General features: G+C 30.2%; 1 protein-coding gene across 1 annotated transcript in view; it reads left to right on the forward strand.

Annotated features, from left to right (window-relative positions):
• Positions 1-24,431, forward strand: part of LOC136975411 (cell growth-regulating nucleolar protein) — a 33,299-nt gene that overhangs the window by 3,941 nt on the left and 4,927 nt on the right. Inside the window, exons 2-7 of the mRNA XM_067270459.1 lie at positions 1,727-1,861; positions 1,984-2,104; positions 8,581-8,688; positions 8,786-8,866; positions 15,629-15,922; positions 20,559-20,659. Coding sequence (XP_067126560.1) covers positions 1,737-1,861; positions 1,984-2,104; positions 8,581-8,688; positions 8,786-8,866; positions 15,629-15,745 — 552 coding nt within the window. The 5' untranslated portion in view covers positions 1,727-1,736 and the 3' untranslated portion in view covers positions 15,746-15,922; positions 20,559-20,659. The remainder of the gene's footprint in view (positions 1-1,726; positions 1,862-1,983; positions 2,105-8,580; positions 8,689-8,785; positions 8,867-15,628; positions 15,923-20,558; positions 20,660-24,431) is intronic.

The following is a 24,431-nucleotide window of genomic DNA, read 5'->3' on the forward strand; positions in this document are numbered from 1 at the left end:
CACTGGACAAAAAATTTGTCATGTACAATATGTATCTTTTAACATTTACTTATATTTCTCTTTATAACAGCCAAAATTTTTCAGAGTATGAACTCTACAAGCTGAAGTAAATATTGTACAGTACATCAGTTTTAAGCCATTCAGTTTGCAATTTCTAACATAATTCCTTTACATTTCTGGGCTATTGATCTATGGACTTCACCTCCTCTTAAGATAATCCATAAATTCTTGATGGAATTTAAATTTGGTGACCTGTCTGGCCAATAGATCCATCCAATTGTTGTAAATTTATTGTTTACAGTAAATCCAGTGCCAAGTTTGTCTGTGTCACCATAGAATAGCATAATATTGTTTCATCTTTACATAATCATTGCTTGTCTGTTTAACCTCTTGTTCAAAATCTCATGTTCTTAGTCCATTTTCAGGGTGACAATCCATAGAAGTGTTTCCAGTATGTTGTCAAGGTTTTGTAGCAATCAGCAATTCTGAGAATAAGTTGTTAGCCCATAGCTCAACTCACAACCTGCAGGACCAGTGCCAGAGATATAAGTTAATGTGAAATTATTTAGCATTTCCCAGGGGATACCATGGAGAAATTTAATTAGAGTTTGCCTCCCATAATTGGATCACTTAAATTACAATATAGCAATATTGATATTATTCATTTCGGTTTTCATCCTCATATTAAAAACTAATCATCATAAAAAGAAACTTGAAGTTGGTCATTTTATAATAAATTTCCAAATTAGCAATCTGATTTTAGGAGCATTATTATGTTCATGTTGTGTGTTTTCGGTTAACCAATGAGGAATATTTGAGAGGTTGCAGCCAACGCTTTCAAAGCAAAAATGTGTATGTTGGATGTTCAGCACCATCTTCCTGTAAGCCTAGAAGTTTGGAATGTCAGTGGAATTATGCTTGACATTCCAAACACCATTGTCAAACCTCTAGGCCAGTGATTCTCAACCTTTTTTTTGTCACAGTACACTTTTAATAATTTAAAAATTTGGCAGCACACATGGTTACTTTGGTATGTACTGCAAGACAATTGGTCATGTCATAACAGTGATTTTTAAATGCAGTTGGTTATTTACATCACATTTTCTAAACACCTTGGTAACTACTGGCAGTTACTGGTAACACCAGTTACTATTTCCAAATGCACCCTAGGTAGGTAGAACTAATTGAACTACTTGTCTGACGTCACTCACGAATGGGTATTTGCAGTGGTGGCACACTTCAAAAATCTTGCCGCATGCTAAAGTGCTGCAGCACAGTGGTTGAGAATCATTGTTCTAGGCTTACACAAAGGTGGTGCTGAACACCAATGTACATATTTTCGCATTGAAAGCATCAGCTGCAACCTCTCTATTATCATGATAAATGTTGATTTTTAAATGATGAAAAATTATGGGAAGTGAGCGAAAATGAACATGCTCTTGAAATTGAAATTTCTTTGAATCAGCATGATTCTATTTTTCTTAACAGAAATTTTTTCAGTCATAAATTTTCTTTTGCATATTTTGAGAAATATATATTTCTTGTGTTATTAAGCTTTTATCTATAGCTAACATTTTATATAACTTTTAATGATGATTTAATTATAACTATTTTTTGCTCTTCAAAAGGAATTCTCTATTGATAACAGTAATATATAATCTGAAAAAATTTTTAAATGAATGCTAACATTTATTATCAATTTTTAAATATTAAAATAATTTTTCAGCAAGCTAAATATGGTATTTTTCACTTGTAATGCCTGTGGACAAGCAATAAAGAAAAACCAAGTAGAAAAGCATTATACTTCACAATGCCGTAATTGTGAAGTTCTCTCTTGCATGGATTGTGGAAAAGATTTTTAGTAAGTTATTTTATTTTCATATTTTAGTAAAGTAAAAAGTAGTACTAATCATATGCAAGAATTAAATAAAACAACAATCTTGCTAATATTTTATCATTTGAATTGTAAATTTTTGTGAGCAGTGGTGATGCATACTTGCAACATACACAGTGTATTTCTGAAGAAGAAAAATATGGCGGTAAAGATTTTAAACCAAAACCAGCTTCTAATAAAGGAGCTGTTAAACAGCAAGAATGGATTGAGGTAAATATAAAATAACTAATTAATTATACTGTTAATTAATTTAATTAATAGTAGCCTAAATCAGCCAAACAATTCAAGGAATAGGTTTGTAAATTAACAACAGCTAATTAATCATTTAAATTCAGCAGATAAATTTAAAACTATTCTAAATTTAAAAATTAATTTTAAATAATAATCTTAACTAAGAAGTTAAAAAATACGAACAATTTCATGAATTAAATATACATATTGGGTTGTTTGGAAAGTTCGTAGCGATTTTTAAGAGAAATAAAAGAAATTGTTTTAATACTAAAAATATACTTTTATTCCATTATGTATGCGCCATTGTTTTTAATGACGTGTTGCCATCTATGGGGCAGCTTCATGATACCCTCTTCGTAGAACTTTCCAGTTTTTTCCGCGAAAAACTGATCCACGTGGTTTTTGCAAGCTTCCAAAGTATCAAAGTTTTTATCATGAAGGGAATTTTGTAGAGAACGGAACAAATGGTAGTCCGACGGGGCAAGGTCGGGTGAGTAAGGGGGGTGGGGTAAAACATCCCAGCCTAGTTCCAATAATTTTTGGCGTGTTCGTAAAGACGTGTGAGGTCTGGCATTATCTTGGTGAAACACAATGCCTTTTCTATTGGCCAGTTCCGGACGTTTTTCTTTAATTGCCATGTTCAGCTTATCCAATTGGGAACAATACTTATCAGAATCAATTGTTTGATTCTGTGGAAGCAGCTCATAGTACAGGATTCCTTTCCAATCCCACCAGACAGTGAGCATGACCTTCTTTGGATGAAGACCGGCCTTTGGAGTTTTTAATGGTGATTCATTTTTCTTACCCCACGATCGTTTTCGGCTGATGTTGTTATAAATGATCCACTTTTCATCACCTGTCACTAAACGCTTCAGAAAAGGGTCATTTTCATTTCGTCTTTCAAGAGAATCACAAATGGAGATGCGATCCAGTAAGTTTTTTTCCGTTAAGTCGTGAGGTATCCAAATGTCATAACGATTCACGTATCCGAGCTTCTTTAGATGTTGAAATACAGTACTGTTTGATGACTTCACTATGTCTGCAATCTCTCGAGTTGTGTAATGAGGGTTTTCATCCAATAATGCTTTGATTTGGTCCTCTTCAATAACAGGAGGTCTTCCTGAGCGAGGAGCATCTTCAAGGCTGAAATTACCCGTTTTAAATTTTGCAAACCACTTTCGAACAGTTGATTCTGATACAGCACTCCCACCATAAACATCACATATCTTTTTTGCTGTTTGTACAGCATTTTTGCGTTTACGAAAAAAGAAAAGAAACAAGTGTCGATAATGCACGTTGTTCGCATCCATTTTTGCAATGAGCCAAATTAAACGCTATTTGAATAATCTTAACGGTTTTTTTGTAACGGACGCGTCTCAAGGTCATTTATCGTAATATTCATTGGTTTGTACAATTCTAATCATTTTTGCGTCAATCGGTGTCTCAACTGTCGGCTATCAAAAATCGCTACGAACTTTCCGAACAACCCAATATATGCCAAAAATTCAGAAATGCAAATCAAGATAAAATCAAAAACTGTCAAAATTATTAAATAATGAATAAATGATTAGTTAAACATTTTAATTATTAACGGTTCGACTTCTGTACTGGTGTGAGCAAATAATTCACATTCAACCTTTTAAAAACCAGTAATAAAAATTTGAAAACAAACGTTTTCGACCGTTAACTCGGTCTTCATCAGGTTCTAACTATTGAGATTCAAAACTGTTCCAGAACGTATTCAAGTTTTCGAATAGAACCGTTGCGCATTCGTGTTACGTGTTGGCATGCGTAATACGTGTGGCGCAAAAACACAACGAAATTACAATCCATATACAAACGAAGGAATGGGGATGTACATTAAATGGAGCTATGGGGAACATCCCCTTCGTAACAAAACTTCCAAGCTTGAGAAATGTTACACGCATCTTTAGAATTGATGCAGGTTGTGTGCAGTCCAGCCTTGTATATTTCCAGAGTTTCCAGGGATCGCAGATGGTCCAATCGGTGGGATATTTTAATCAATTCCGCGTTTTGCAGATCAGCACTTATGCCCGGGGTCGAGGCATAAGCAGAGAGGGTAGTGGTGCCTCTGTTGCGGTCGATATCATATTTATGCTCGCGTAGACGCTTGTCGAGCGACCGTTTCGTTGAACCGATGTATACAAGCTCTCTTTGGAATCTGCTATCCCATAATGGAACAGAGTATACCCCCGGTGCCATTCTTTTATCTACGATGTCCTTGGAATTGCGCATGAGGTCATATATAGTGTTACGTCTCTTGTAAGCGATCTTTTTGTTGGTGTATGCGGCAATTTCCCTGTAAATGGAGTCTAGGTGTTTATTATATTCAACCACAACAAGTGCTTGAGTGGTATTGGAGTCGTTAGTGCGTGTGTTGGTGTTGTCAGTGCGATGCAAATGTGCAGACGCAAGGTTATGAACCAATGTACGGCTATAGCCGTGTCTTGTGGCTATGATCTGGATGCGCTCTAATTCAGACATGGTGTCCTCGATTCTGGAGTGGTGCGTGAAGGCTCTTTTCGTAAGGGCACGGAAGGCAGCTACCTTGTAAGAGAAGGGGTCCTCCGAAACGGCAGGGATGAATAATGGAGTGTAGCATGGTTTGTAATGGACTTTAGTGGATATTGTGTTGCCATCTATTTGCATATGGATGTCTAAGAATGCTTGCTTGACCAAATAAGCAACACAAATGCAAACTTCTTAGACATCCATATGCAAATAGATGGCAACACAATATCCACTAAAGTCCATTACAAACCATGCTACACTCCATTATTCATCCCTGCCGTTTCGGAGGACCCCTTCTCTTACAAGGTAGCTGCCTTCCGTGCCCTTACGAAAAGAGCCTTCACGCACCACTCCAGAATCGAGGACACCATGTCTGAATTAGAGCGCATCCAGATCATAGCCACAAGACACGGCTATAGCCGTACATTGGTTCATAACCTTGCGTCTGCACATTTGCATCGCACTGACAACACCAACACACGCACTAACGACTCCAATACCACTCAAGCACTTGTTGTGGTTGAATATAATAAACACCTAGACTCCATTTACAGGGAAATTGCCGCATACACCAACAAAAAGATCGCTTACAAGAGACGTAACACTATATATGACCTCATGCGCAATTCCAAGGACATCGTAGATAAAAGAATGGCACCGGGGGTATACTCTGTTCCATTATGGGATAGCAGATTCCAAAGAGAGCTTGTATACATCGGTTCAACGAAACGGTCGCTCGACAAGCGTCTACGCGAGCATAAATATGATATCGACCGCAACAGAGGCACCACTACCCTCTCTGCTTATGCCTCGACCCCGGGCATAAGTGCTGATCTGCAAAACGCGGAATTGATTAAAATATCCCACCGATTGGACCATCTGCGATCCCTGGAAACTCTGGAAATATACAAGGCTGGACTGCACACAACCTGCATCAATTCTAAAGATGCGTGTAACATTTCTCAAGCTTGGAAGTTTTGTTACGAAGGGGATGTTCCCCATAGCTCCATTTAATGTACATCCCCATTCCTTCGTTTGTATATGGATTGTAATTTCGTTGTGTTTTTGCGCCACACGTATTACGCATGCCAACACGTAACACGAATGCGCAACGGTTCTATTCGAAAATTTGAATACGTTCTGGAACAGTTTTGAATCTCAATAGTTAGAACCTGATGAAGACCGAGTTAACGGTCGAAAACGTTTGTTTTCAAATTTTTATTACTGGTTTTTAAAAGGTTGAATGTGAATTAATTATTAACATTTTTATAAGATCTCTTTTACCTCTAAACCAAATTAATTAAACTGAACATGAACAAAGATAGCATATTATTGGAAATAAATCTTATAAATTAGCAGATTTATTAAAAAAGCAATGTTTTCAACTGCCTTAATTAGTCATCATTATTCTATTTTAGGTAGCAAAAAATTTTTCTTTTTTGAGGAAGAAAACATTATATAAAAGCCTAGTTTTCATGTGGTAAACTTATAGAAGCAGGAACTTTGGAAAATAGGAACAAAAAGTAAAGATAAATTCTATTTACATATTGATTCAGTTTTCCAGAATTGTACAATGTTCAGAATGGCATCTATGCATCTACTGTTGGTACCATTGAAATGACAGTACAGTTATAATATGGATGTTAGTATGGCTGATATCAAATTGCAACTAATTCCTGATGTAGTTCCTGAAATAGAATTTATCATAAGTTGAACATGATAGGAAAAAATAATAGTGATAATAGTGTTCCAAAAGTTGGACATAAACTTACACATTTTAATCAGTTACTGTGCAATTTATCAATGGTATTTTGGTTCACTGAACTTCAAACCAATGCTTAATTTGTTAATTAATTAATCTTGTATTTTTATTAATAAAGATTCATGGATATGCATGTAATCAGCCATATGCAAAGGAACCAAAAATCATACTGAGATAGGATTGTAATCTTTGTATGGAATTAATTTTATTTTGATTTATTTAATTTATTATTAATTTCCTTTAATCTTACCATAAAATTAAAGTTAGAATGATGATTGGGATCAAGCAGTTTGGTAAAAAGTTTTGTTTTCAGTTTTTTGAAGTGATTTGAATTGAGTGGTAGTAAAACATAACCATACTGTTTTTATTGTCGTATTATTAATAATTGTACTGTGCCATTAGCAAGTGCAATCAATTGTTTGGACTCAAAAATATTTTTATTGTACTGGTTTTGATCTTTATAAATGTGGGCAGTTGTAAATCAAGGAGTGAATGTATTCACTGTTTACTGAACCTTTTATTCATCTTTTGAAAAATTTTTATTGATGGATATCGAAAAGCTTTCTAATGTACTGGTATGTTTATGTTTACAGATAAGTGATCAACATTTTATTTTGTTGTGTCTGTCATATTGATCTATAGACATTACTAATCATTCTCTTTTTCTTTTGGCTATCAACTGTTTCTGCTTAAACAACAGAAGTTAAAATATCTCAATTCTTTGTCCTTTCTATGCTACAGAGATGGAAAGTATTTCTGATTTTTGTTTTTGCATTATTTTTTTTTACAGATGGGAACAATGCTGTACAATTTATAACCATGATTATTTTTACATGTAAATTCATGAGCCTTGGCAGTTAGTAAAATTATCCAAACACTGTAGAGAGAACACTGTACTAAATAATAATATAGCATTAAATAGGTTTAATTTATAAATTGAATTTGTTTTTAATTTAAAAAATTTATATTTAGATTTAAAAATTATGTGATTTAATACCGGTATCATATATAATTAATGATCTCAATTTGGCTTTCGAACTTCATTTAAAATTTTAAATTTATAACAATTTAATTATTTGAATCTGTAAAATTTTGAATTATAAAAGTGTTTTATACTTTTGTAATATGTTTAAACATTCAGATCAAAAACATTCCATTTTAAATACTTGCATATCTTACTAATATTGTGGGTTATATTTTAAACCACCCCTATAAAGTGATATTACTTTAAAGCCAACCACTGCATGCTTTTCATATAACAGTGCAAGTAAAAACTTAAAACTTAAAACATATTAAAACATATTTAAACTATCATTTATAAGTACACATGATCAATAGGTAAAAAATTGTAAATGTAAAAATAATAAATAAATAAATCTGAAAAATTCTCCTTAAGAGCAAACCAAGTACTGAAAATAATAAACATAAATACAATTATAAAATGCTATATTATTAAAGCAATATAAAACAAAGTTGTCTTACAGTGAAAAATTTTTGTATACACTTTGTTAATCTTAAAATAGCAATATTTTGTTTATTTACAAATGTTATATTTCAGAATGCTATCTAATATTATTATTAATATTACATTAAATGTTTATTAAGTAACACTGACAATCTTATATAATATTAAAGTTCATACAGTAAATTAATTTAACAATGTTGAAGAACTGTCTTATGTAGTGTCCAGGGCTGTCTAGAGCTTATAAAGGGCTTAGGGTCTTTTGCTATTTTTCTTGAATAAAATGAAACATGTAGCATGTTTGTTTATTGATAAAAAAAAATCAGTCTTTAATATTTCATTTTCTGTTAGTAAAAATAACATTAATTTCTAGAGAAGATAACCACATCAGGTTGACATGTTTTCTCTGCACTTAGAGGAAAAAATCTTCAACTCTGTCTGCTGTCATGATAGTGTCTGCAGAAATGTATAATCACTTCTTTATATATAATACTTATATTTGTGTTATTGTTTGTAGTTATATCTAGTTTTGTAGAATAGCAATTTTATAAGCAATTTTAATGGAAATTGTTGATATTTAAAGTTTCTTATTCATTTTTATTTATATTCACCTGATCATTGTTATAAGATATCATTACAATTGTCTGTTTTTCTTTGTCATTTTAATAATTATTATAATCATTACTATTTATGTTACAGCATATAAAAAATACAATAGCAACAACTAAAGTAGAGCCACTTCTGCAGCATTTATTAGAGCAAATAATTACATATCCAAATGTCCCTAGAAAGAAATTTAAATTTGAGGTAATAAAAATATATTTAGTATTTGAAAATTAAAGTATAATTATTAATTTTGTAATTTATTTTGTGGATGAAACATTGTAAATTGTATATTTTTCAGAATTTTATAAAGAATTGCTTAAGATGTGGTAATGTTAAGTATATTAACAGAGCTTGGGAAATTTTTGATAAAGCACAAAAGGTAATTGATTTTTAAATGTAAAGTTAATTTGTTTAAACATATTTTCAAAGTTCTTTATAGATTCAACTAAATAATAGTTTTTTATATTCCTGACTGTATAAACAGAAATTGGTATTTCCTAATAGGAAAATACATTATTGTATTTATTAAAAAATGAAAGGAAATATTAATTTTTCAAGTTATTTAAATTTAATTGAGTAAAAAAAAATTATGTATTTGCAATTATGTACAGTCAAATTTTGTTTATCTGACTCAAACTGTACTGGATCCAATCTGGATGAATGAAAATTCAGATACACTGAAATTAATAGGGTATTAAAAGTAATGTTTAAAATTCTGTACTGAAAATATTTTTTGATGATTGGAAATAAATGTACATGCTTTACTGACTTCAAAACAACAGCAACATTAAAATTACTTGATACATACAGTTTGTGTTTATATCCATAAAAATTTCATGGATAAAAAGGAACATATTAAGGTTGTAAATATTGTTTCAATGATCTCACAAACATTGCAAATAATAATTTTTCCATAAAATCTATAAAAATTTAAAAGGAAATGGCTATTCAAATCAATCCATATATTCAGGAAATCTGGATAAACAGGGTTTGACTATATTTAATTATAAATAATACAATTATATAATTGCAAATTTATAAATTTTTTTAAATTTAATTTTACTATTTTATGAATATTTTTTATGTATGATACTAAACTTATTTTATTGAAATTGGTTTTTAGATTTAAATTACTAAAACTGTAGACTGTAAAATTCAATTGTGTGATGTATCTCATTAATATTTGAACTTAGTTGTAATATTTTTTAGAATTTTATAATTGAAAATTCTTTCTATTTTCAAAATGACTTCAAACACAAATAATCAATCAATAAATTACAAGCTCTGACAATAAGTTTGCAGATTTGTGACTCTTGTGTCCATTGTGGCAGTGCCTGCTGGATAGTCAATGTCATGTTGAATCTGTCATCATGTTGATTTCTCACAGCAGCCATCTTATCATCATATGAAGTCCATTATTCTTTGTGTGGATTGTGGTGCTCTATTGAAAAAATGTCAATTTGAATTGGAGCAGTGGATAAACATCAAATTTCTTCAATTAAAAAAGCAGACAATATATTAACAAAATAAAAAAATAGAAGAAACTAAGTCATCATTTTTGTTATGTCCAATCCAGGAATAAAATACAGTGAAATGTCTATATAACAAATACCGGTTTAATGAAATTTTTAGTATAGCAAATGCCAGTTTAAACCTGTCAGCTGCACATGCGATAATCCGAAACAACACCGCTGTTGTGTACAGGTTTTATGATTTTTAAAGTAGTTTTTCAATTTGCGATATCTAGCTTAAAAATTGTAGTAGATATAATCTGTTTTCGGTTTTCTATCACGTACATATTACACTTTACGATTGTTAACTTCATAATATTATGTATGTTTAAAAAAATTTATAAAATTTAAGATTTTAAAATATTTTAAAAAATCGTTTTTTTATAAATATTCCATTAATTTGTTACATACGTTACTTAGACATGTCTATTTTCTGTCAAATAAAAAAAACTGCAGCTTTCTAAATCAAAGTAGAGAAATAATACGGCCTATAGATTAAAACGGCGATTGGCGTGGGGGGGTGGTGGCCTTTCTAAATCTAGGTTAATACACTTTTATTATTGATGATGTTTATTTGATTCTATTTATACGTTATTTAAATTATTGTACTAATAGTAGACTATAATAAGCGATTATTACTTTATTATATTAACAACTATACACGTATATCTTATGTATTACGGAAGTACCACCATAACCGGAAGTACTTTGTTTTTTGAAAGATTTATGGCTGAATGGTTTAAAAAACAAGCTTATTTGTTAAATAGGATAAATATACATAAAAATTTATTAAATTCATGCTAAAAATAGATAAGAATAACGATTTATAATTGTTTGTTTATGTTTGTAGCTGACAATGTAGCTGGAAGTTGGTATAACTTTTTCCAAGAAAGTTCCCACCCCACAAACCCAAGTCGATGTTTATTGGTCAAAGGATAGTCATTTAGCTATAATATACCAATTAGAACTTAACGGGCATGCTAACTAGAATTTTATTGTCAAATGAACAAAAGAAGGGTCTCCCATAGACTTAACATGGAATGGAAAAGTTTTGTTCCTAAATTTAAAAGTACGAGGTGGTAACAAATATCTTATTCATTGAAACAGCCTTAGTCTATGTAGGTAAAAGCCAATCAGTGCTTAAATCGCCACCAACTACTTAATTACGAAAAAAAATTGACACTTACTCCAACTGGAGTACTCCGCAACAGTTTAACGAAAACCGGTTACTTCAATAGCAGTACTCCGCAAACAACTGGTTAATTTTAATGTCTAGTTCAACTGGCAACATTAATTTTAATCCTTAGTTATGGTTTCATTTTGATGTTATTACTCTACTGTTTATTTCTTTTTAAGTTTATGAGAAAAATGGAGAAAAACAAAAAAAAACAGATTTCTGTGGAAGAGAATAATAAAATATTAGATAATGTGCAAAAAGGAATTAAAGAAAAGATGTGCCTGATGGCCTACTGGAATGCTGTGTCACAGTACTGAATTTTATCAAAAAAGCTTTGATTAAAGAAACAACAAACACAAAAATTAGACTTCTTATACTTTTATACAGAAAATAATGGCTTCAAGCAGAAATAACAATTAAAGAGGCAGAATTCCAACTACAGTAGAGCGTCGTTAATTGGAACGTCGGTAATTGAAATGGCGGAAATTGGAACGATTTTCAGTCGGACTGTGTCATGCTGAATCGAACGTTTTTGATACTAGATTTACTTCTAAAGTATAATTTTCATGTTTTTTATATTCTTCAATATATTTATTTTGTTTGTACAAAATGCAGAAATAATTTTTAACGATACGATAGCCTCGATTATTATTATAAAAATTTTCGTTAGGCTTAAAATCGACGAAAATTCAACACGAAGCGACATGCAACGGAGAAAAATTTGAACATCGGACAGGTTAATATATTTTTTCGTACAAAGTCGGAAATTGGAACAAATGACTAATTGGAACAACCCCAGTCCCCAATTGACGCCAATTTTCGACGCTCTACTGTAATCGGTACTACTATATCGTTATTTTAGTTGTTCCCTTGTGATATTTTTTGATAATTTTTTATTACAGATTAATTTTTATTTTAATTTAATATAACTTACATTCTGAAAATGTAAAATTTGGTTCCATATAAATACTAGTAGACAAATTGTGGTTTTGAAAACTTTTTTACTTCAAACTGTAGATGATTTTTTTCTTTTATCCTTGCATTCTTGACTGTATTTCAATGGTCTCCTGAATTTTATTATATCAACATTTTACTGTATATACAAAATTGAAATTATGTATGTATTTTTTAATTTTTTGGCTTATCATCAGTGAACTTTTTAACTGTTTTACATAATTTTGCAGAGACATAGCCTCTAATAAAAATTTGTCTTTACAAAGGAAGATTGTTTTGTTCCTGGTGATTGGACATGATGGAAATGAAGATGACTTAGTTTCTTCTAAATTTTTTATATCAAATTTCTTGTTAAATTTGGAAAAAGTAGAAGTGAAATTAGGAAAATGTTATGTCAAGTTTACACGGATAATGCTATGAAGAAAATTGCAGTTTAAAAGTGGGTAAAAGATTTCAATGAAGGCAGGGAAAATATGACATGATGACAGGTCAGGATGACCGTCAACAAGCAGAACTATGAAAACTAAAATTAGTTAAATTGCACGACAATCATTGATGACTGTCAGAAGAATTGCAGATCAAGTAAATATTGGCAGAGAAAGTTATAAAAATCTTAATTGAAGACCTCAGCTTGAGGAGGTATGTGCAAAAATGGTTCCAAAAGAAGTCATTGGTGATCAGATGCAAAGAAGAATAGAATTTTGTGAAGACCTTTTGGAGAAACAAGACAGCATTTTGATTATTTTGACGTATCACAGGTGATCAGTGTTGAGTATACCAGTATGATCCTGAAACAAAATGATCAACTGCATAATAGAAGACTGCGAAGTCTTCAATCTGAAAAAGCTTTGTTAATCAAAATCAAAAGTCAAGAAAATGACTGATTTTATTTTTTTTTTATGTTAACGGAATTATGCATTGTGAATTACAGTACTCTACTATACTTCCTGGAAACTCTTCTCTTGATAACTCAACATTCCTTAAAACTCAGCATGTCATTCAAAAAAATACAGGTAAAATAATATAATACTAGGATCAATCAATACTAGGATTCTTCACTGGCAACACTTGATAATAGCATCAATTTTACATGTTAACAAAGAATATAACCCTTTTCCCAAAAGTCACAACATGAATGTTATTAATTCAAAAGTAGCCACTGATAGCCAATATTTTTAAAATTAAAATTAAACTAAAAATAGAAATAGTCATTATTGGTATGTAGTTAAAACATATATGAATTTGCACCTATAATATCTTATAACAAACTTGTAATAATACAACATCATTGTCTAGAAAGTAGATTTTTTGTGTCTTTTGTAGTACAGTAGTTTTTTTGATAGATTGTACTCTAGATTTTCTTTTGGTCTGAATGTGTTAAAAGATTTTTAATAGGTTAATTTGTAGTTAAGAATTATTATGAGTTGTGAGTAACTACATAAAACTCTTCATTTTCTGTGACTAATCACCTCAGATTCACATAAGTCAGTTTGCAGGACTAGGACTACTGTATTGAAAAGATTGCATGAGAAAGTTTGATGAAAATAACCTGATTTTTTTTTCAACTGTTTATGTATCATGCATCATGACAATGCACAGTCTCACATAGCATTGTCAGTCAGAGTTTTTAGCTGACAGGAAAATAACTGTGCTGGAATTATCAGTCCTATTCACTAGATCTGGCTTTATATGTCTATTGTTTGTTTCTAAAGATAAAAGATACAGAAATGAATACCCTTGGATGATATCAATGACATAGTAAAATGATGGCAGTTCTAAAAGAATAGTTCCAAACTGCTTTGAAGCATGGACAAGATCTGTGTATAACTTTCCAAGATTACTTTGAAGCAGAGCACAGTAATTTTCAGTAAAGTATGTAGCAATTTAAATGTGACGAGTTCTTGAACTTAATACTATTTAATTAACATTCCAAATATTTTCAAATTTTCTATAATCTATCTTCAGATTCTTCTACAATTCATAATTGACTAATACTGTGTCCATGACTCACTTTGATCTTGATTTACCCACAATCTCAATTGCAACTGTCACTAATTGAACGTTGAGCTGTTCGCACAGACAGTCCACTTGAGAAGAACCTGGCTATTTCACTCGATGATAAAATTAACATTACTACTCAATAAGTCACGAACATCAACAAACAAAATTGAAGTTTTGGTTAGAAATAAATACTTTTTCTTACCATATATCTAATAATAGCCAGATCTCATATTGTCTCTCCAAATATCTTTTTATATTTCTCTGTTGATAACCTGACACATGTTCTGCAGTCATCTTGTTTCTTCTTGCGTACATGGGATTGTGGGAACTTTCTTATGACTGGATCTAGTTTCACAAACTCTTGAGTTGATCGCAATTGAACCTTGTTTCAGTTGAGATTGAAATGGTCGAGAGAGGTTGCACCATGGCACCAGTCGCCGATCTTATTGCAATCTAGATTGAAATGCTCAGTGCGAACGGGATATAACAGGGTTTAACTGATAAAAATCTTTCTATTACCATGGAAATCAGTTTGTTGAAACATACATTTTACTCAATGAAACACTGGAACTACAGCAAAATTGCAGGTTCATTAAATGAAAAAAAAATTACTAAAATTATAAAAACTAATAAATATAAAAGTATTAAATTATATTTTAAGAGAGGCTTACATTTAAAATTTGAGATTTTCAGACCCAGTAGATTTTTCTCTAGGAGTATCTGCAGTGCCAGATGAAGAAAAAGAAAATACAGCTTTTCTTAACAATTTTTGCACTATTTGATTGCTTGTATTTCAGCAACCCTTTTATAGAAAAGGCTGAAATTTTGCACACTACCTAAGAAAACAATTATCTTTTGAATGAGATATTCAGAATTACTATAAACCTTTGGAGAGATGGAGAAATCAACCCCTAAAAATCAGCAACTCCGATTCCTGTTTATAGTCAGTCAGTCAATGACTTTTTTACTTGGCACAGAATCACTGTCATTACTTTTAATATAAATAAATTTTTTCACTATCATTCCTTAGAAGGAAAATTCTTATTTTTTTTAAACATTTTTCTCTGACTAACAATGCTTTTGTTAAATTTTTCCAATTAGTGAATTTCAAATTAGTAAAATGGAGATGTCTTCCTATTTTTTTTATATTATTGATAATGATTCATCTATATACCATGATCGGACTGTCAGGTGGTGAGGGATGGGGGCTCAATGTATTCAGGAGAGACTACTCTGCAAAATTCATTGGATTTTTTTCTAACATCCTGGATTTGATACTGGGTTCCCTGAGTGGTATGCTGACTGCTTGACTTTCTCAACATCCAGTTATCAATGAAATACTTAGAATATTTTTAAAAAATTAAAAAATTATATTTTTAAAAGTTACATTCTAAAAAAATTTCTTAAATATTTTATTGCATTATTTTAATATTGAAGTTTATAAAATCTGTAAATTATATAATAGGCTTAAAATTAATTATTTTCATTATTTATTTAGCAAAAATCACAAAATTCAAAAGATAATAAACCTGAAGATTTATCTGAAGAAGTTCAAAATGAAAAAAATGAAACTGACAACTCAACTGATGCCAAAAATCTGAGAATGGTAAAGTAGATAAAAGAAAAAAGAAACACAAAGAAAATAAAGGACAAAATGACAATAATGATTCAGTTGATGCCATTAATAATGAAAATAATAAAACAAATAAGAGAAAAAGGAAAGATGAAGAAAACACAGAAGAATCAAAACGAATTTGTTTGGGTGAAGTTACTGAATCTTTAGTAAATAACAGTAAGTATTTCTTAAGTGCATATTATATATTGTATTTACAGTATATATAATTGTGTTATAATTAGTAAAAAAATTTAGAATGCTTCCATATAACAAGTTACATCTCAAGCCATGTTATAGTGGTTTTAAATTTTTTAAATTCATATTTTTTTATAATATTAATGTAAAAATATTTAGTAGTAAATAAGTTAAATAATGTTCAGACATTTTTGTTTTATTCAATTGAAACAAAATACAATTATCCCTTGTACAACACTGATTCCTACAACATAGTTTTGCTCTTACTCAGTTTGAGAATTGTAGACATCCCCTGTACAAAATGTCACAATTTTTAAATGAAGTGTCATTTAAATATTTTTTATTTAAGCATGTGTGTTATCTCATATTTGCTTGTGGATTTTAGAATATTGAAATTTTCAATGTTGTTTCATGCCTTTTGCCCAATTTTCTTTAATGAGAACTGGTTGTACAATTTTTCTTCTTCCTTGTTCTAACATCCTATTATAGCTTAATTATAATTCAAGTGTCACTGCCATTTTACATTACATGATAAGTTTGAAAAATAAAAATACATTACAGAAACATTTATTTATTAATGATGCCTTATGCTTGTAACTAAAGTAACCAAATTATAGTTTCAAATAAAAAGTAAATAAGTGTAACATCTACTTTAAAAAATGATATTCTAAGCAAAGCAATGATAATGTAACATAAGTACAATAATAATAAAATTATTTTGGACATTTCCTACAAATTTTTGTTCTGTACTCAAAACATTATGGCTTCTTGCAGCATCTTAGTATTTTGTAAATCAATTAGTACTGCTTCTCTAATATATTCATGTTCACTTATTTAGTTATCAGTGTTATGAGTGGATGACTAGACTTTATCATCGTTCTCACAATTAGTTTCTATATCACTTATATCAGTAAAAGATGCTTCATATCACTCAAAGAAATTCTTCACAACCTGAATCCCCCATATCAAACTGATTTATAAATTCCAGGAAAAAGTCATTTTAGATATAAAAAAAATATCTGTTACATTCACATCATGGTGTGGTTTCTCAAATTTAAATTTCTGATGGGAAAACTACTTGTCTAGAAATAGCAAGAACACTATTCAACTGCACAGGACACTACCTTAAAACTATATGAAACAACAAACTTTAACTTTATATCAGTGGTGAATCCTACAACAATGAGCATGTTTGTTGGGTTGTCTATGAGACTGTATGAAAGCAGTTAAGATTAAAATAAAAGATGATGTTTTAATACAGAAAATTTAATAAAAAAGTCAGAAACATTGAACATTTTAGTGTTTTTGAGTCACTTATGACTCATCTTGAAGAGGACCAAATATAATACTTTTTCCTATAGTTTCAATAATTGATATAAGTTCAGTCCTCATTTGATATTTGATAATATGAAGTAAGAAGTAAATTTTGAATTCATAAGTTGTTTGTAGCTTAAGTAATAGAAAATTTATTGTTTTCAGCTATAAAAATAATATAACAATACATAACTACTATAATATAGTTATTTATAAATGAATTTTTGGAGTTAAATTATGTAGAAGTTAATAATCTTCTTGGTTGCTTTTGAGTATCTGAGAATTAAATTTTTTTACTGTAAGCATTGCAGTGGAACTGATGCACCATATGCATATACTCATGCAATGCTGTAGAGGTCTTGTTTGCAACTGTAAAAGTAACATGTTTTTCTTGTATATTTTTTTCTTTGGTAAGAAACTAGAATGGTAAGATTTTGTCTTGATAGGAATTAATCCAATAGAATTTTGTCCTACAGGATTCTGCGATTAAGATTTTTCTGGTAGGATTTTGTAAATGAGCTTTGTTTGGAGTGCAATATATCTATCAGCTCAATGTATTGAATCAAGGTATATATTCACAGTAATTGATTACAATATGATCACAAACCTATTTAATATAGCATATGTAATCATGAAAACTTTATACCATTATTGGGCTGCAGTTTGAAAAAAATTGTAGACATAAATTCCCACTGTTGTCTGGCTGTCTGTCATTCTTAATCTCAAGAACAGAGTTAGGTGAAAGACAAGACCGGATATGGCAGCCTTAGAGGTAGGATGCCCCAATTAACTTTATACGAACATCTGGTGAAAATCTGAAGTCACGTTGTTTCAGTTCAGAAATTTTCCCCTGAAAGGAGTTAGATAGATGACAGACACAACTCTGTTGTTGAAGGAAAAGTATGGTGTACAGGTGAAAGCCACTACTAATTTGAGGTGGAGAGTACAGTGGGTGATCAGTTAATAAACAAATTGGATAACTTTTCAGAGTGTGGGAGACGTCAACATTGATGCTCAACCCGCTATATACTGATCAGATAGTATTCCTCCAAACTTTGAAACTCTCCCTTGTAATTACAGCCTTTTATTTTTCTGACAGAAACAATTCTTTTATAATATTTGCAAGACTGTTGGGCAGGCACGCATTAAGTTTTGAGTCAATTTTTATTTTCAAAAGGTAGAGTATAATAGCAAAGGTAGAGAGTGGGCAGAAGATGTCTGATGTTGCTGGGCAGTATGGCTTGAACTGGTCTACAGTAGGCCACAGTTCAATCTTATCTAAGAAAGATACAGTATAATCAAGAAGACTCAAGCAACTAAAGGAGTAACAAAAATCACATCTGAGAAATGAAGAACATTGAAGAGCTCATAATGGAACCTGAAACTGATTGATGATAGAAGAACACCAAGAAACTTGACAAGATATGTTTTCTTCTGAAAAAGAGTATTAATGCCGATATCTGCTATTAATTAAACATCTTTTGAAGAAATGGGAGGATGCCAGAACAACAGTCTTAGAATGGTATTCAAACCAGGTTGAGGTTAATAGACTTAGGGATCTCTACAATTACAATGCTATTAATTACTTCTGAAAACTCCTGAAGAGAGAAAAGCAATCGACATTAGACAGATTTTTTAACACCCACAAACAGAAAAAACATGACTAATCAAAATGCAAAACTGTGTATATATGTATTTTTATTATTACATATAAATAAACATAGTAAGAAAGTATATATTTTTTATTTTTGGGAGTCTTCAGAACGAATTAATCAAATTCCCATAAAAACCTATGGTAAATTGATAATCAGTTAATGAACAATTCAGGTAGCAAACAAAGTCTTGTAACAGATTACTTTTGTTAACCAATCACCCACTGTATATATTTTAAATTAAATAAATTAAAAATATGATTAAAAATTGCAGCCTGGCATTGTGACAATATCACAATAAATAATTGCTCGTTACCATTACTTTTCACATTCAACTTATGACAGGAATTCAGAACAGGAGGACTGTCATAAGTCAGGGATTATCTTTATTAAATAATTTACAAGACCAAACTGCTAAGTTCAGATAATCAAAATTGTTCTTTATTCACTAATGTGTTTGTTTATACTCTGATCACCCTCAGCTTAATAAAGAATTTGTGTCTATTAACAATTTTTATTATAAACGTCTACCTCTAAATTATTTATTATTTTTTTCCTGAAAACATTTACTTTCATGAAGAGGATAATATTTTACTATTTCTTACTTACAACTTTTACCAAAGACATTTTGATAAATTTATAAGTTTTCTACTGATATAATATTTTTTATTCTATCCAAGTCTTTAATAATTTCATCACTTCTCCTCTCTTTAATCAGGTGAGAGAGATGATAAGAGAGTTCATAACAGAAGAAAACGTTTGAAACTAGAAAAGTTGGATATGAAAAAAATCCCTCAGTGAATTGAACGATTTAGTGAAATGTTACTTTTGCATAGATATAAATGGCTGTAGAAGAAATGAATCATTTTAAGAATAAATTATAATTTTATCGTTTTGAAATACATGTTATTAGTTTATCAAATAAAATATAATTTTGGCAATTAAACTTAAAAAGTTTTTGATATGAAATTAAATATTTTGAATGTTAGTACATTTTCATTGTTAAAATTTTATTGCTAGATTATTATGTGAGTGAAAAAATGAACATTTATTGGAGTAGATTAAGAAATTTTAGAATTTTAGACTTGCATTGCATCTGTATCTGTGTTTTTAATGAGAACTTAAAAGTAAAACTTTTTCTCTTTAAGGTGTGCTATGAGAGTACTTGTAGTATAAGGTACTGTACACTTGAGAGTACTTGTGAATATATGTTTAGTTTTTTATTTAACTTCAGGAAAATATTTGTTTTATATAAGTGAATTATGGTTGGAGTTTAAAAGTGTTTCATCTTCATATCATCTCTGTCATACCTTTTTGCAGTATACAAAAGAATTCTTAAATAGTCAAGATTAAGCAATGGATCAACTACAAAATAAAAATATATACCCAAATATTTAAATTTATCACATTTAGATGAATTTCTATTATTTTTATTTGTTTAATTATTTAATAACAAAATATATACTGTTTTAATTTCATTAATCATATATTTGTCTTAATGTCAAAGAAATGTTTTAAAAATCTAAAAGTAGCTTTAGGACTTATTTCAGAATGAACAGAATACAGAAACATAATTATGTTTTTTATAGATTCATCAAATAAATTTTTTATCTTATCAGTTTCATAGATCTTAATATTAATTGGTTTTATAGCTGAAGAAGAAAAGAAGAAATTTAAATGGAGCAGAGTGATTTTAGAAATCATGGATAAATATGTTGGAAAAGGAATATCTTTGAAAAAACTACAAAAAAAGGTAAACTTATTACAAAATATGCATAGTAAAGTCAAAAATAAATATTTATTTTAAATTTTTGATTCTTTCCACCCGTTGAGTATTAAGAGAAAAATCAAACTTTTGGTACACATTTTATTACACATCACAGAAAATTTTAAACCACATTACTTTTAAAATAAGCTACACACTTCAGCTTGCGTCTATGTCACTTCAAGCCAGTCCTGAAAGCTAAATTTTTAAGATGTCTTTAATGACTTTCATCATTGCAGCTTCCATTTTTATGCTTATTAGAATCTGCATCCTTTCAACTTCCCTTTCATTTTAACAGATAAAAATCTACAGGACAAAATCAAGGGAGTAATAAAATTGGGATAGCACTATTATATGCTTGGTTAGATATTTCCTGATTAGGGACAACTGATGAAAGCCAATGTGCAAGCTGCAAAAAGTAGAACCCAAATATTTTCTTATCTTAAGATATCATAAGAAAATTATTTCTAGTAATACAATCAACATGCATTTCTAGTTCTGCTGTGACAAATGAAATGGATGTAGCTGCAGAAGATGCTTATTTTAAATGTGATCTTCTATAAATACTTTTACTATTAACATTATAAAGGTTATTTTAAAAGTAATTTATTGTTACTGTACCATGTATTTTGGAATATACAGTACAGTAATACCCCGAACTTACACGATAGGTGGGACCAAGCAATAACCGCTTAAGTCGAATTTGTGTAAGTCAGGGTATAATTTTACATATAAATACATACAAATTATTTTTAATTGGGGCCGGAGACTAAAGAAAACAATAATTTAGAAAAAAATGTTTAATAAAATCTCAGATAATACATATGTATAACAAATTATATTATTAAAATCGTAAACCAAAGTTATTTTGATGTAGAAGGCTTCATAAATCTAACAAATTCGTCTGACGGCTCAAAGATTTTTCTTCTGCAAAATTTCCTCTCAGCATGCTAATAATTTTTTTATTTCTCGTTTTGTAGAAGAAATGCATTCTTCTTTGGAGTCTATATTTTCTAAAATTTGTAACCCCTTTTCAATTGAACTGAGGCCTTCTGTCAAGTTTTCACAGCTTCGAGAATTTTTTCTTTACCTTTTATAATTGTTCTGACTGTCGATTCCGGTAGATCAAACTTCTTTGCCAATTCACAAATTTTCATTTTTGTATCGAAGTCTTTAATAATGTTAACTTTACATTCCAAAGATAAAGTTTTTCTTTTCTTGTTTGATGCAGAAGAATCAGTTCTACTTTGTTTGGATGACATAGTAGTCTCTCTCAAGTCTGCTTAGATATAACAAACACAGAACTAAATAACACAAAATAAATTGTAGCTATGCATTGATTTTGCGCGACATGTCCGAACATGTAAGCTGAACAATAGTGTGGGGGGAGTGAGTAATCAACAGGTGCGTGGCGCTCAAACAAAACACAAATCAACAAGATTTGAAAATCGCGTAAGTTGGGGTAGCGTAACTCAAGGTATTACTGTACTTTATTTTTTAGATTTAAAGTGTTTTATTAATTTTAGACAATATTTGTATTATGTACCATTTTTTCCTGTCTAATTTGGGTCCAGAGAAGATTACTTAACAGCTACTGCAGAAAGAGATTGCAACCAATAGTTTAATGTGCGACTATTAAGGAATTATCTATTGCATTAATCAAGGACTATTTGGAATCAAATTCTAAAAATTAATTAATAGAGAATCCATAATTATTTATATAAATGATATAGTTATAATAAAAGCTATATATTTTTATGGTCCATACAGACCTGGAAAGTCAGGGAATAAGATTTTTAGCAGGAAAAGTCAAAGTTAGGGAATGGCATCAAATGTCAGGAAAGCTGCAAATACTGTAGAATCTGTCTGTTGCTCTCATTCCTTTTTGACCTGAATACATTTTTAAATTTACTTTGGTATATACAGTAAGTCCTCTACTTACGAACATAATCCGTTCATAGCGGTTGTTCGAAAGTCAAAAAGTTCGTAACTCGAAAAGACGATGTTTGGCGCAAAAACTCAAATACAACATTGTTTTTACAATTATGTAATGTTTAGGCCACTTGAATAATGTTGAATTAAGATTGTTAAAGGGAAGTATATAAATTCAAATCAATCACATGTACATTATTTATTAAAATTACTCATTTAAAACAACTACAAATGTACATATGTATGTACTGTAAATGCTTTTACATAAAACTAAAAAAATAAACTTGACTGTACATAAAAAATAACCATCTGCACTTTAATAGTAAACAAATGACATCACACACAATTGACACATGACTACAAGTCCAAACTCAACTAAGAGCCTCTCACCTACCTCACACGCTCATGTTAACCCGCCATCTGTCAGCTTTGTTCGTAAGTCGAATGTTTGTAAGTAGAGGACTGCCTGTATTATACAAAAACTGGAATGACCAAAAGAATGACAAGATTCGTCGCACTTATATTCATAAACTATAAATGATAATCTGATGATTAAAATTTTGTTGGTTAAAGGGTTTATGTTCATATTTAAAATTGTGGATAGAGGGGGATCTGCAGCTGTGAGGGAGTTGCGATTACACTGAAAATGGTGATGCCACATGGCATTTGGTTAATATATACCTTTGAATTGCAAAGAGATGGAACATTGAAATTGGTATTGATTTGTACAGGATGACAGGATCTACAATATTATTTAGCAATAATTGATAAAATAGAATTTGTAAAGTTATAAGCTGATAAGTGTGTGAGTTTTGGAAAATTTCCATAATTTTGAAGAAATTGCAAAGAAAATGTGAACAGAAATGTAAGAAACATATATCATTGGAAAGAAAAATTTAAAAGGAGTCAGAAAAGCCCAACATGACTAATGCCAAATGATGCAGATTGTGTAGAGAGAGTAAGAAAACTGAGTCTGTCAACTATGACATGAATACTTCAAGTCAGCAGCTGCCTGAACTGATAGATATTGACTTGTAATGTGATAACCACCAAGACTTTATTTGTTTACATCTTATCCTTCCTCTAATAACACAAATGACTGATTTAAGCCCTAAATGATTGTGAATGTGTTTCATACACAACCCTCCCAATTTTTTCCCTGTGCAACATTTGGTTAACTCATTCAGGGTTCCTATACACCTGAAAAATCAGGAAAAATTAGGAATTTTTATTAATGTTCAGAAAAGTCATGGAAAATCAGGGAATTTGCCTTCTTGATTTTTTTGTTGACAATTTAAAATTTCTCCTAAGCATACACAAAATTTCCCCAAAAATTTACAAAGTACATAAAATGATAAATAATTTTAATTTAAATGATACTATTTATCATTTTTCATTTTAATAATCTTAATTTTGTAACAAAACAGTTTTCTAATTTTTTTTCCAGTTTATTAATATTTTATAAAGTTCAGGAAATTTATTAAATGTATACTTTTGTACATGGATTATACAGGATTTCTTAATGAATAATAAATAAATAATTGCTTTTTTTCTTTTTTAAAGCCATGTAGATTTAAGGTTGGAGATAAATAACAGAATAAACTACTTTAATTTAATAAAACATTTTATTTTTAGTTTTAATAACTCAGCAATTATAAAAAATATATAACTGTTAATTAGAAAAAAATAACTAACTAAAATGTTGGAGAAGCAATAGTATATGAGCTGCTCACTTGCCAAATTGATTAACTCCACACAGGGCCGGATTATCGAATAGACAAATTAGACAAATGTCTAGGGCCCGTAATTCGGAGGGGCCCGGCTTCAG

Source organism: Centruroides vittatus, unplaced genomic scaffold (genome assembly GCF_030686945.1).
Source record: "Centruroides vittatus isolate TY-2023 unplaced genomic scaffold, ASM3068694v2 contig_371, whole genome shotgun sequence".
Taxonomy (NCBI): domain Eukaryota; kingdom Metazoa; phylum Arthropoda; class Arachnida; order Scorpiones; family Buthidae; genus Centruroides; species Centruroides vittatus.